Source organism: Pan troglodytes, chromosome 10 (genome assembly GCF_028858775.2).
Source record: "Pan troglodytes isolate AG18354 chromosome 10, NHGRI_mPanTro3-v2.0_pri, whole genome shotgun sequence".
NCBI classification, from domain to species: Eukaryota; Metazoa; Chordata; class Mammalia; order Primates; family Hominidae; genus Pan; species Pan troglodytes.
Genome location: NC_072408.2, coordinates 124,877,346 through 124,891,928, shown reverse-complemented (window position 1 = coordinate 124,891,928; position 14,583 = coordinate 124,877,346). Strand labels below are relative to the sequence as shown.

General features: G+C 47.6%; 1 protein-coding gene across 5 annotated transcripts in view; it reads left to right on the top strand.

Moving 5' to 3' along the window:
• The window catches only part of VSIG10 (V-set and immunoglobulin domain containing 10), a 41,578-nt gene that overhangs the window by 17,108 nt on the left and 9,887 nt on the right, over positions 1-14,583 (top strand). For 3 of the 5 annotated variants that reach the window (XM_063785034.1, XM_063785033.1, XM_016924339.4), the window contains exons 3-5: positions 5,377-5,679; positions 8,195-8,455; positions 14,092-14,385. In XM_063785034.1, coding sequence (XP_063641104.1) covers positions 5,377-5,679; positions 8,195-8,455; positions 14,092-14,385 — 858 coding nt within the window. The remainder of the gene's footprint in view (positions 1-5,376; positions 5,680-8,194; positions 8,456-14,091; positions 14,386-14,583) is intronic. The other 2 variants (XM_063785036.1, XM_063785035.1) reach the window with 2 other exon arrangements.

The window sequence follows — 14,583 nt, the reverse complement described above, 5'->3', positions numbered from 1 at the left end:
TGTCACCCAGGCTGGAGTGCAGTGGTGTGATTTCGGCTCACTACAGCCTTGAATTCCTAGGCTCAAGTGATTCTTTTATCTCACCGTCCCGAGTAGCTGAGAGTAATAGTGTGTGCCACCACACTCGGCTAATTTTTTAGTTTTTTTGTAGAGACAAGGTCTCACTATATTGCCCAGGCTGGTTTTGAACTCCTGGGCTCAAGCAGTCTTCCCTCCTTGGCCTCCCAAAGTGCTGGGCTTACAGATGTGAACCACCTCGCCCAGCCCCCTCCTTCTCTTAAGGAGAACAATTTGGAAACATTCTAACATGGCCTTGGAATCTAGGGGGAACAAATTCCAAGATATGACAGTTTGTTATCTGCAAGTGGCTGGGGATGTGTGAATGGACAGAGATGCTGTAGAAACATGGAAATGGAAGTAGGGAGGTTGCTAGATTTCTCCCTCCTTACCCCTTGGTCCTCTGTTTGTCCATCGGTGGGCATTTGGTGTCTCTGTCTTGTAGGAGGTCAGGTTTTCTGTAGGCCCGGGGCAATTCAACCTGCCTGGAATGGGCACCCGTGGTGTGATTTCATCACTCATCCCACAACAAGAGTATGCACTGCTCCCTGTTAATTGAAAGGTGAAGTTGAAGGGTCTTGCCATTAGGATTGAGACTCTGCTTCTAAATGTACAGAAATCCCTTGGTCCAGAGCAGTTAAGGGCTGCCAAGGCCGTTTCTTTCTTTCTTTCTTTCCTTTTTTTTTTTTTCAATTTTTAAATTTAGGCTGGGAGTGGTGGCTCACGCCTGTAATCCCAGCGCTTTGGGAGACCAAGGTGGGCAGATCACCTGAGGTCGGAAGTTTGAAACCGCCTTGGCCAACATAGTGAAACCCCATTTCTATTAAAAATACAAAAAAATTAGCTGGGCGTGGTGACACACGCCTGTCATCTCAGCTACTTAGGAGGCTGATGTGGGAGAATCATTTGAACCCAGGAAGCGGAGTTTGCAGTGAGCTGAGTTTTCACCACTGCACTCCAGCCTGGGTGACAGAGTGAGACTCCACCTCAAAAAAATACATAAGTAAATAAATTAATTAATTAAACAAATATTTTTGCAGAGACAGGGCCTCATTATGTTGCTCAGGCTGGTCTTGAACTACTGGGTTCGAGCGATTCTCCCGTGTCAGCCTCCCACAATGCTGAGATTACAGGCAGGATCCATCTCACCCGGCCACACAGCTGTTTATTTCATCAATTGAACCATCCCTGCTACCTCCAAATTGGAGTGGGTATGATATTGGAACAGCCATGTGTTTACCTGCAGACAGGCTGGTCAGATAGGGAAGGTGTCACAGCCTTTCCCATATCCTGGTACACTTTTTTTTTTTGAGACGCAGCTTTACTTGGTCACCCACACTGGCATGATCTCGGCTCATGGCAGCCTCTGCCTCCTGGGTTCAAGCTATTCTCCTGCCCCAGCCTCCCAAGTAGCTGGGATTACAGGTACCCACTACCACGCCTGAATAATTTTTGTGTTTTTAGTAGAGACAGGGTTTTGTTTTGCCATATTGCCCAGGGTGGTCTTGAACTCCTGACCTCAAGTGATCCGCCTGCCTCCGCCTCCCAAAGTGCTGGGATTACAGAGGTGAGCCACCGTGCCCAGCTGACTTTGTGCTTTTTTTTTTTTTGAGACAAAGTTTCGCTCTTGTTGCCCAGGCTGGAGTGCAATGGTGCAATCTGAGCTCACTGCAACCTCTGCCTCCCGGGTTCAAGCGATTCTCCTGCCTCGCCTCCCAAGTAGGTGGTATTACACACATTTGCCATCACGCCTGGCTAATTCTTTGTATTTTTAGAAAAGACAGGGTTTCACCATGTTGGCCAGGCTGGGTCTTGAACTCCTGACCTCAGGTGATCCACACGCCTTGGGCTCCCAAAGTGCTGGGATTACAGGCATGAGCCATCATGCCTGGACCCAACTTTTTTTTTTTTTTTTTGAGACGAAGTCTCGCTCTGTTGCCCAGGAGTGGCGTGATCTCGGCTCACTGCAACCTCTGCCTCCCGAGTTCAAATGATTCTCCTGCCCCAGCCTCCCAAGTAGCTGGGACTACAGGCGTGCATCACCACACCTGGCTAATTTTTGTATTTTTAGTAGAGGCAGGGTTTCACCATGTTGGCCAGGCTGTTCTTGAACTCCTGACCTCAGGTGATCCACCCGCCTCGGCCTCCCAAAATGCTGGGATTACAGGCATGAGCCATCGTGCCCAGCCAACTTTGTGTTTTTCTTTTTCTTAAAGATATTGTCTCTTATGTATGCATTTGAGGAGCTTAGCTATCGAGAGATAAATCAGCCCATGAAAGACCCCAGTCAGATTTCATGGCACACAGTGCCAGGCTCTCCCTGTGTCTGTTTTTCTCAGGCCAAACAAGTGTTTGGGGAACAATGGAACCAGCTCGCACGTGAGCAATGAGGAAGCTGGTCTGTGTCTACCTCCAAGAGGCTTAGGATTCAGTTGGGTTTGGGGGATGGGGAGCTCCTCTCTAGCCAGTGATGTGGCCTTCGGTCCAAACTTCCAAGAAAGGGAATCTCAGGAAAGATCCATGTTTCCTGGCTGATGGACCTGTCTGATATGGACCCACCAACAGCGCTTTGTCTGTGTTGGTGGTGGTGTCGCTATGTCTTCTCACAGTGTAGGCCCCTAGGGAAAGAGAATGCTGGGTACACCGAAGAAAACTTGTTTGTGCCTGGTCAGAAGGTGGGGTGATTCTTGCCCAGGGATTGATTAATTTAGGTCTTGCCAAGCTTATCTGTTTTTGTTTGTTTGTTCGAGACGGAGTCTCACTCTGTTGCCCAGGCTGGAGTGCAGTGGCGCGATCTCGGCTCACTGCAAGCTCCGCCTCCCGGGTTCACACCATTCTCCTGTCTCAGCCTCCAGACTAGCTGGGACTACAGGCGCCCGCCACCACGCCTTGCTAATTTTTTGTATTTTTAGTAGAGACGGGGTTTCACCGTGTTAGCCAGGATGGTCTCGATCTCCTGACCTTGTTTAAGTGATTCTCTTGCTTCAGCCTCCTGAGTAGCTGGGATTACAGGCATGCTCTACCACGCCCAGCTGATTTTTGTATTTTTAGTAGAGATGGGGTTTCACCATGTTGGCCAGGCGGGTCTCAAACTCCTGACCTCAAGTGATCCACCCACCTCCGCCTCCCAAAGCGCTGGGATTACAGGATGAGCCACCGTGCCTGGCCTGCCAAGCTTATCTGTAGCAGAGATTGGTGCTTATAGGAGCCTGCAGATCTCTGGGATGGACTCTTTGCATGGCAGTCACTAGGGAGATCAAGAGAAAGTGGGTTGTTGATTTTGCCTATAAAGGTGATATCACAGTCTGTAAGTCTTCCCACAGACCTTATCCCATTGGAGAAGTACACATTAACTGATTAGCACAGACTGTGTGGTGCATTCTGAAGTCATTTTCGAATAAAATTGCTGGTCTAAAGAGTAAATAGCTGAAGATAAGGTAACTTTTCCTGTTAGCAAGGAATTCAAGATACTGAGATGTAAATGAACCTTTTGCAGCTCTTGACTGGCCAACCTATATTTGTGGTGGGTAAGGAAAGAAGTGAATTCTGATGTCAAAGAGGACAGCAAAGAACAGGAAGGCAGCAGCTGTAGATTGTTCTAGAACAGGATTTGGCAAAGCTTTTCCTTTTCTTTTTTTTTCTTGAGATAGGGAGGGTCTCATTGTGTCACCCAGGCTGGAGTGTACTGGCACAATCACAGCTCACTGCAACCTCCACCTCCTGGGCTGAAGTGATCCTCCCACCTCAGCCTCCCGAATAGCTGGGACTACTTACCTGCACCACCACACCTGGCAAATTCTTTGGTGTTTTTTGAGATGGGGTTTTGCCATGTTGCCCAGGCTGGTCTCGAACTCCTGGGCTCATGTGATCTTTTGCCTCATCTTCCCAAAATGCTAGGATTGCAGGCATGAGCCCCCGTGCCTGGCCAGCAAAACTTAAAAAAAATTTTTTGGCCAGGTGTGGTGGCTCACACTTGTAATCCCAGCACTTTGGGAGGCCAAGGTGAGTGGATCATTTGAACCTGGGAGTCCAAGACCAGCCTGGGCAACATGGCGAAATCCTGTCTCTACTAAAAATACAAAAATTAGCTGGGTATGGTGGAATACGCCTGTAGTCCCAGCTGCTGGGGGCGCCTGGGACTATAGGCACATGATACCACACCTGGCTATTTATTTATTTATTTATTTTGAGATGAAGTCTCACTCTGTTGCCCAGGCTGGAGTGTAGTGGTGTGATCTTGGCTCACTGCAAACCTCTTCCTCCCAGGTTCAAGCAATTCTCGTGCCTCAGCCTCCCAAGTAGCTGGGATTACAGGTGTGTGCCACCACACCCAACTAATTTTGGTATTTTTTGTAGAGACATGATTTAGTCATGTTGGCCAGGCTGGTCTCAAACTCCTGACCTCAAGTGATTTGCCTGTCTCGGCCTCCCAAAGTGCTAGGAATTCAGGAATGAGCCACCGTGCTGGCCCTAATTTTTAAATTTTTTGTAGAGATTGGGTCTAGCTATGTTTCCTAGGTTGGTCTGGAACTCCTGGCCTCAAGTGATCCTCCTACCTCAGCCTCCCAAAATGCTAGGATTACAGTCATGAGCTACTGTGCCTAGCCCTTGCAGTGATTTTTTTTTTTTTTTTTTTGAGATGGAGACTTGCTCTGTTGCTTAGGCTGGAGTGCAGTGGCGCAATATCGGCTCCCTACAACATCCACCTCCCAGGTTCAAGTGATTCTCCTGCCTTAGCCTCCCTAGTAGCTGGGATTACAGGCATGCGCGACCACGCCCAGCTGATTTTTGTATTTTTAGTAGAGACAGGGTTTCGTCATGTTGGCCAGGCTGGTCTTGAACTTCTGACCTCAAGTGGTCCACTTGCCTTGGCCTCCTAAAGTGCTGGGAATTCAGGCATGAGCCACCACGCTGGCCCTAATTTTTAATTTTTTTGTAGAAATGGGGTCTCACTATGTTTCCCAGGTTGGTCTGGAACTCCTGGCCTCAAGTGATCCTCCTTCCTCAGCCTCCCAAAGTGCTAGGATTACAGGCATGAGCTACTGTGCCTAGCCCTTACAGTTTTTTGTTTTTTAAAGGAGCAGTGTATACTTTTGCTGTTCTGTAAAGATTTATCCCCCTAAAAAAATCTCACATAGTCACCCAGGATTAAATGAAATAATGTATCAGGGCACTTGGCATAGCATTTGTCACATAGTATTAGATAGATACCATACTCTTCATTGGCTATTTCCTGTTCATTTATATATTAGAGTTGGTAAGGCAATCGAATGAGCTCTTACATAATTAATGCCATCCTATTCCCCCTGTCATTCCCAGGCGGCCCCTATCAGATTGAGGTCCACATCGTGGCCACCGGCACACTCCCCAACGGCACCCTCTACGCAGCCAGGGGCTCCCAGGTGGACTTCAGCTGCAACAGCAGCTCCAGGCCACCACCCATGGTTGAATGGTGGTTCCAGGCCCTGAATTCCAGTAGTGAGTCCTTTGGCCGCAACCTGACAGTCAACTTTTTCTCACTGTTACTGATATCGCCAAACCTCCAAGGGAACTACACCTGTTTGGCCTTGAATCTGCTCAGCAAGAGACATCGAAAGGTGACCACCGAGCTCCTGGTCTACTGTGCGTAAGCAGCACTCCTCTGCCCCACTTCTTCCCCTTAACCCTTTGTGAACTTATGAACTGCACATTTGTGCCTCTCCCATTTGTCTTTTTTTTTTTTTTTTTTTAAGATGGAGTTTCCCTCTTCTTGCCCAGGGTGGAGTGCAAAGTTGCGATCTCACCTCACCGCAATCTCCACCTCATGGGTTCAAGCGATTCTCCTGCCTCAGCCTCCCGAGGTAGCTGGGATTACAGGCATGGGCCACTGCGCTCAGCTAATTTTGTATTTTTAGTAGAGACGGGGTTTCTCCATGTTGGTCAGGCTGGTCTTGAACTCCCGACCTCAGGTGATCCACCTGCCTTGGCCTCCCATAGTGCTGGGATTACAGGCGTGAGCCACTGCGCCCGGCCTCCCATTTGTCTTTAAGGGGGTGCCTGCTGCATGATTCTTCTGAACATGTATCTGTGGCTCCCTCAATACACATATCTGGGGCTGCTGCACTCAGGGAGGGAATCATCCCTTCTGGAAGCTTGCTGCTATGCAGGGGTGCAGGAGAGTGCTTGGGAACCATGGAAGAACACTAATGCATTATTTTTTTTTTCTTTCCCCTAAAATGAGGTGAAAGTACATAGCATTAACCATTTAGCAATGTACAATTGAATGGGCTCAGTGGCTCACGCCTGTAATCCTAGCTACTTAGGCTGAGGCAGAGAATCACTTGAACTTGGGACGCAGAGGTTGCAGTGAGCCAAGATGTGCCACTGCACTTCAGCCTGGGCGACAGGGCGAGACTCCGTCTCAACAAAAAGTAAAAATAAAAATGTATAATTCAGTGGCATTCAGTGCATTTATGCAACCATCACCTGTATCAGGTTCCAAAACATTTTGTTTTTCTTTTTCTTTTTGAGACTGAGTCTCGCTCTGTCACCCAGGCTAGAGTGCAGTGGCGAGATCTCTGCTCACTGCAGCCTCCACCTTCCAGGTTCAAGCAATTCAGTTCTCACACCTCAGCCTCCAGAGTAGCTGGGACCACAGGCAGGTACCACCACGTCCGACTAATTTTTCTATTTTTAGTAGAGACAGGGTCTCCCCACTCAGGCTAGTCTCAAACTCCTGAGCTCAAGTGATCTGCTCACCTCAGCCTCCTAAAGTACTGGGATTACAGGCATGAGCCACCATTCCTGGCCCTCCAAAACATTTTTGTCATCCCAGATAACCATTTTGTCATCCCAAATAACCCTGTACCCAATAAGCAGTCACGCTCATTCCCTCTTTTCCCCAGACCTGGACAACCCCCAGTCCGCATTCTGTCCCTGTGGGTTTGCCTGTTCTGTACACTTCATATGAATGGATCATACAATGTGGGGCTTTTTGTGTCTGGCTTCTTTCACCTGGCTTCATGTTTTTGAGGTTCATCTATATTGAGGCATGTATCAGTAATCCATTCCTTTTAATGGCTGAATAATAGTCCATTCCTTGCATGGATGCACCACAATTTACTTGTTCATCCATCCATCTGTATACATTCTTTTTGTGGACTTGTGTGGCTGTCATAGGCACCGGGCCCTCTAGCACTGTTATGAACAAGTAGCCCGTGAATCTTTATCTCAGGAGTGGGGAAACACCAACCAAACGCTCCCATACACAAATATCTTGGACGAAAACCACTGTAGAAATGCAGAGTGGGGCTGAGCGTGGTGGCTCACGTCTATAATCTCAGCACTTTGGGAGGCCGAGGCAGGTGGATCATCTGAGGCCAGCAGTTCAGACCATCCTGGGCAACATGGCAAAACTCTGTTTCTATTTAAAAAAAAAAAAATGAAAAAATAAATTAGAAATGCAAAAGTGAGGCTGGGCGCGGTAGCTCACGTCTGTAATCTCAGCACTTTGGGAGGCTGAGGCGGGTGGATCACCTGAGGCCAGGAGTTCCAGACCATCCTGGCCAACATGGCAAAACCCTGTCTCTATTAAAAAAAAAAAAAAGAAAAAATAAATAAGAAATGCAAAAGCGAGGCGAGACGCAGTGGCTCGCGCCTATAATCCCAACACTTTGGAAGGCTGAGGCAGGTGGATCACCTGAAGTCAGGCGTTCAAGAGCAGCCTGACCAACATGGCAAAACCTCGTCTCTACTAAAAATACAAAAATAAGCAGGGTGTGGTGGCGCATGCCTGTAATCCCAGCTACTTGGGAGGCTGAGGCAGGAGAATTGCTTGAACCTGGGAGGTCGAGGTTACAGTGAGCCGAGATTGCACCACTGCCCTCCAGCCTGGGCAACAAGAGTGAAACTCCATCTCAAAAACAAAGAAAGAAAGAAAGAAATGCAAAGGCGAATGAGACCCAGGTCGGAAATTTAACACCCAACAGAGGAAGCCTGACTGTTGTCAGGCATGAATTTGTGCTAGGAGCTATTAGATGCTAACACTAACTGGGGTTGATGTCTCTCTGAGACCCTGGTTCTGCCATCCTTAGAGCCAGTCCAGTGGCTGATCCTAGAGTCTGTGATTCAGCCCATGCTCTCCTCTGGTGTTTTGCAGACCCCCCTCCATCAGCTCCCCAGTGCTGGGCACAGATGGCATCAGGATCGTTCATGCTGCAGCTTACCTGTCGCTGGGATGGGGGATACCCTGACCCTGACTTCCTGTGGATAGAAGAGCCAGGAGGTGTAATCGTGGGGAAGTCAAAGCTGGGGGTGGAAATGCTGAGCGAGTCCCAGCTGTCGGATGGCAAGAAGTTCAAGTGTGTTACAAGCCACATAGTTGGGCCAGAGTCGGGCGCCAGCTGCATGGTGCAGATCAGTGAGTCTGTTTTGCTTTGTCTTGGGGTTGGAGTTTCCCTGCCTTCCTTTCTCCTAGGAGAAGCATTTGAGAGTTCTTCTGAGGAAGAAATCCCCGGATGTCAGGGTGGACTGAATTCCTTCCCTTTCTCCCTTTCTTTTTCTTTTTCTTTTTTTTTTTTTTTTTTTTGAGACGGAGTCTCGCTCTGTCGCCCAGGCTGGAGTGCAGTGGCGCGATCTCGGCTCACTGCAAGCTCCGCCTCCCGGGTTCACGCCATTCTCCTGCCTCAGCCTCCCGAGTAGCTGGGACTACAGGCGCCCGCTACCACGCCCGGCTAATTTTTTGTATTTTTAGTAGAGACGGGGTTTCACCGTGTTAGCCAGGATGGTCTCGATCTCCTGACCTCGTGATCTGCCCGCCTCGGCCTCCCAAAGTGCTGGGATTACAGGCGTGAGCCACCGCGCCCGGCCTTCTTTTTCTTTATGTTTCACTTTTTTCAAATTTTAGAGATGCTTAGCTCAAGCTTCTTCATTCTAGTCCCAGCTATTTTCCACTTGACAGATACTAATTGAGCCCCTGCTATGTGCCAGGTACAGTTTCTACGTGCTGAGGATGGAGCAGTGAACAAGACATATGAGGTTCATCGTCGTTTGTGTCTGTCCATTTACTGTTGCTGTAAAGGAATACCTGAGGCTGGGTAGTTTATGAAGAAAATATATATATATATATATTTTTTTTTTTTTTAGGCAGAGTCTCGCTCTGTTGCCCAGACTGGAGTGCAGTGGCATGATCTTGGCTCACTACAGCCTCTGCCTCCCAGGTTCAAGCAATTCTCCTGCCTTAGCCTCTTGAGTAGCTGGGACTACAGGCGTGCACCATCATGCCTGGCTAATTTTTGTATTTTTAGTAGAAATGGGGTTTCACCATGTTGGCCAGGCTGGTCTCGAACTGACCCCAAGTGATCTACCTGCCTCGGCCTCCTAAAGTGCTGGGATTATAGGTGTGAGCCACCGCACCTAGCTGAAAATTACTTTATTTGCTCATAGTTCCGTAGGCTGTGCAAGAAACATGGCACCAGCATCTGCTTGGCTTCTGGTGAGAGCGTCAGGCTGCTTCTGCTCATGACAGAAGGTAAAGGGGAGCCAGCTTATGCAGAGTTCCATAGTGAGAGAGGAAGCAAGAGAGAGAAGGGAGGTGCCAAACTCTTTTTAACAACCAGCAGTGGCTGGGCGTGGTAGCTCACACCTGTAATCTCAGCACTTTGGGAGGCTGAGGCAGGTGGATCACTTGAGGTCAGGAGTCTGAGACCAGCCTGGCCAACATGATGAAACCCCATCTCTACTAAAAATACAAAAATTAGTTGGGCGTGGTGGCCAACTACTCGGGAGGCTGAGGCAGGAGAACTGCGTGAACCCAGGAGGCGGAGCTTCCAGTGAGCCGAGATCGCACCACTGCACTCCAGCCTGGGCGATGGAGCGAGACTCCATCTCAAAAAAAGAAAATAATGACAAAAATTGTAATTACTTTTGCAGTAAGCTAATAGAATGAGAATTCACTTACCCAAACACCTTCCATTAGGCCTTACCTCCAACACTGAGGATCAAATTTAAACATGAGATTTGGAGGGGACAAACATTCAAACTATAGCTTCTAGTTATGTAACAAATTACTCTCAAACATAGTGGCTTAAAACAAGAATAACCATTTATTATCTGACGATTTCTGTGGGTCAGGAATTCAGAGAGGGCACAGTGGGCATTGGGGATGGTTTGTCTTGGCTCTGTATGTCTGGGGTGTCAGCCGGAAGAATTGAAGGTTGCAGGGCTGAAATCATCTGAAAGATCTACTTTTGAAGTCCTCACTCCCATGCCTGGCAACTATTTCTTCTCCATGTGGGATTCTCCATAAGGCTGCTTGAGTGTCCTTCCAACATGGCGGATGGCTTCCCTCAGAGCAAATGATCCAAGATGGAGTGAGTCAAGCTGATGCTATCCTTTCTATGACCTAGCCTCAGGAGTTACATGGGATCCCTTCTGCCACACTCTGTGTCTTAGAAATAAGTCCAGCCCACGTTGAAGAGGGCTGGGAAGAATTAGGCACCACTTTTTGAAGGGAAGAGTGTCAGAGAATGTCTGTACATATTAAAACCACAAACATTCCTCTTTCACAGAGCTTATATCCTGGGTGGCATGGGGGTAGAAGGAAGACAGAAAGTACAAAAACAAGTAAGATAGGTCCAGATATGATAATGATTATGAGGATAATAAAATGGTATATATAAAAGGGAGGCCTTTATAAGAAAAGGGGCACTTTTCCTAGGGTGGCAGGGAGGTCTCCGTGAGATGGTAATAATCTATCCTTAGAATGAGAAGGAGCTGGCTAGGTGAAGATCTGTGGGCTGAGTGTTCCTGGCAGAGGCAACAGCAAATGCAGAGGCCCTGAGGTGGAAACAAACTTGGTATTTGAGGACCCGAGAGAGAGAAGACCAGTGTGGCCGGGGCATCGTGTGTAAAGTACTGATAAAGCTGGATGGAGGTTGGGGGTTCAGTTGTGTCCCCCCAATAGATACGTTCAAGTCCAAACCCTAATACCTAGGGTGACTTTATTCAGAAAGAGTCTTTGCAGATGGAATCAAGTTAAGATAAGGTCATAGTGGATTAGAGTAGGCTGTAATCCAATGACTGGTGTCTTTCTTTGTAAGAAGGGAGAAGGCCGGGCGTGGTGGCTCACGCCTGTAATCCCAGCACTTTGGGAGTCAGAGGCAGGAGGATAGCTTGAGGCTAGGAATTCGAGACCAGCCTGGGCAACACAGACCTTGTTTCTACAAACAATAAAAAATAAATAAAGTAGCTGGGCATGGTGGTATGCACCTATAATCCCAGCTACTGGGGAGGCTGATGTGAGAGTATTGCTTGCACCTAGGAGGTTGAGGCTGCAGTGAGCGGTCACTCCAGGCCTGGGTGTCAGAGTGAAACTCTGTCTCAAAACAAAAAAAAGGGAAAGGTAAGAGAGATCAGAAGCGCCAGGATCAGTCAGATGTGGTAGCTCATGACTGTAATCCCAGCACTTTGGGAGGCCAAGGACGGGCATATTGCTTGGGCCCAGGAGTTTGAGACCAGCCTGGGCAACACAGCGAAACACCATGATATGGTTTGGCTCTGTGTCCCCACCCAAATCTCATGTTGAATTGTAACTCCAAATATTGGCAGAGGGACCTGGTGGGAGGTAATTGGATCATGGGAATGGATTTCACACAAACACTAACACTAACGATAGGTGATGAGCCAAAAAAAAAAAAAAAGGGACCGTGCATAATTTTCATGATATCCATCACACAGATAAACAAAAATGTCCTCACATTCAAAGCCATCCTGGGCCGAATTTAGCCCGCAGCTGCAGGTTGGATAAGCTTGCTCTGGAGCGTCCAAAAGGAACCAGCTCTGCCAACATCTTGATGTTAACCTTGTAAGATAGACTCCTGGCCTCCACAACTGTTAAGAGAATAAATGTGCTTTAAGCCACTAAGTTTGTCACAATCTATTACATCAGCAATTGGAAACAAATACAGCTGCCCTCTTGTCCCCTTGAAATCCTTGTCAGATATGTGTCCATTTTTATACGATCAGTACAGTTTTTATGTGTAGAAGTGTATAGCATAGAAGGAAGGCTTATGGATACAGTAGCCAGTTTATCCTGGTTTGCGCAGAACTCTCCTGGTTTTAGGACTGAAAACTCCTCATTCTGGGAATACTCCACGTCCTGGGCAGACTGGGACAGTTGATCACTCTGAATCCGAGCTGCATTGCCTATTTAGTTCTGTAGCATTCAGCAAATTACTTAACTTTCTCTGTGCCTCAGTTTCCTTATCTGCAAAATGGGCATAATAACAGGGTTGCTGTGAGAGTGAATTGGGTTAATACGTGTAATAGTGCCTTGCCCACAGTAAATGCTTAGTAATCTTAGGCTTATTATGATGTAAGACGAGGTGTGGTGCAGAAATTTCTGGAGTTGGCCAGGCGCGGTGGCTCATGCCTGTAATCCCAGCACTTTGGGAGGCCAAGGTGGACGGATCATTTGAGGTCAGGAGTTCAAGACCAGCCTGACCAACATGGTGAAACCCTGTTTCTACTAAAAGTACAAAAATTAGCCAGGCATGGTGGCGGGCACCTGTAATCCCAGCTACTTGGGAGGCTGAAGCATGAGAATCACTTGAACCTGGGAGGCAGAGGTTGCAGTGAGCCAAGATCACGGCACTGCACTCCAGCCTGGGTGACAGAGCGAGACCTTGTCTCAAAAACAAAAAAAGAAAAAAAGAAATTTCTGGAGTTGCTTCATTAGGAAGGAAATGTAGTGTTCCTGCCTTATCCATGAGGGATATGTTCCTAGATCCCCAGTGGATGCCTGAAACCATGGGTAGCACTGAACCCTATATATATATATATATATACACACACACACACACACATATATATATACACACACACATATATATACACACACATATACATATATATATACATATATACACACATATATACATATACATATATACATATATATACACTATGCTTTTTCTTATACATAAATACTTATGATAAGGTTAATTTATACATTAGGCACAATAAGAGATTAACAATAGTAACTAATAAAAAATAGACAATATAACTATACTGTCATAAAAGGTATGCGAATGTGATCTTTCTCTCAAAATATCTACTCAGCCTTCTTGTGATGAAGAAAGGCTCATGCAGATGGTGTGAGATTTCGTCACACGACTCAGAACAATGTGCAGTTTAAAACTTAGGAAATTGTGAATATACTTAAAAGTACTGCAAGAAAAGAAAAAATAAAAAATTTATGAATTGGCCGGGCACAGTGGCTCACGCCTGTAATCCTAGCACTTTGGGAGGCTGAGGCAAGTGGATCACCTGAGGTCAGGAGTTTGAGACTAGCCTGGCCAATATGGTGAAACCCCGTCTCTACTAAAAATACAAAAATTAGGTGGGCGTGGTGGCTCATGCCTGTAATCCCAGCTACTTGGGAGGCTGAGGCAGGAAAATCTCTTGAATTCAGGAGGCGGAGATTGCAGTGAGCTGAGATTGCATCACTGCACTCCAGCCTGGGCGACAAAGTGAGACTCCATCTCAAAAAAAAAAAAAAAATTGTTCATTTCTGAAATTTTCCATTTAATATTTTTGGACTGTAGTCAACCATGGTAACTGAAACCTCAGAAAGTGAAATCACAGATAAAGGGGACTGGGGCCGGATGCGGTGGCTCACGCCTGTAATCCCAGCACTTTGGGAGACTGAGATGGGCAAATCACCTGAGGTTGGGAGTTTGAGACCAGCCTGGGCAACATGGTGAAACCCTGTCTCTACTAAAAATACAAAAATTAGCCAGGTGTGGTGGCGCATGCCTGTAATCCCAGCTCGGGAGGCTGAGGCAGGAGAATTGCTTGAACCTGGGAGGGAGGCAGAGGTTGCAGTGAGCTGAGATCGCACCACTGCACTCCAGCCTGGGCAACAGAGCAAAACCTCCATCTCAAAAAAACAAACAAACAAACAAACAAAAAAAACTACTGCAGTTTTCCTGCAGATCTCAGGCCATGACTTGAATCTCTTTAAACATTTGTCTTTGTTTACCTTCTGATCACCAGGGGGTCCCTCCCTTCTCTCTGAGCCCATGAAGACTTGCTTCATTGGGGGCAATGTGACGCTTACATGCCAGGTGTCTGGGGCCTACCCCCCTGCCAAGATCCTGTGGTTGAGGAACCTTACCCAGCCCGAGGTGGTCATCCAGCCCAGCAGCCGCCATCTCATTACCCAGGATGGCCAGAACTCCACCCTCACCATCCACAACTGCTCCCAGGACCTGGATGAGGGCTACTACGTCTGCCGAGCTGACAGCCCTGTAGGGGTGAGGGAGGTGGAAATCTGGCTGAGTGTGAAAGGTGAGTGGTAGAACTGGGCCTGAAGGAGGAGGGTTCAGAGCTTCAGAGCACCCAGCATCAGCATGAGGACAGCCTGGTGCCTCCCTACACGTGGGTCACTGCCAACTGGGAGAAGGCATATCTGCTTGCTTATGACTTGACAAGGTGGCTGGAAGAAATTATCCAACCCTAAACTCACTAATATTTCCATAGGTAGCA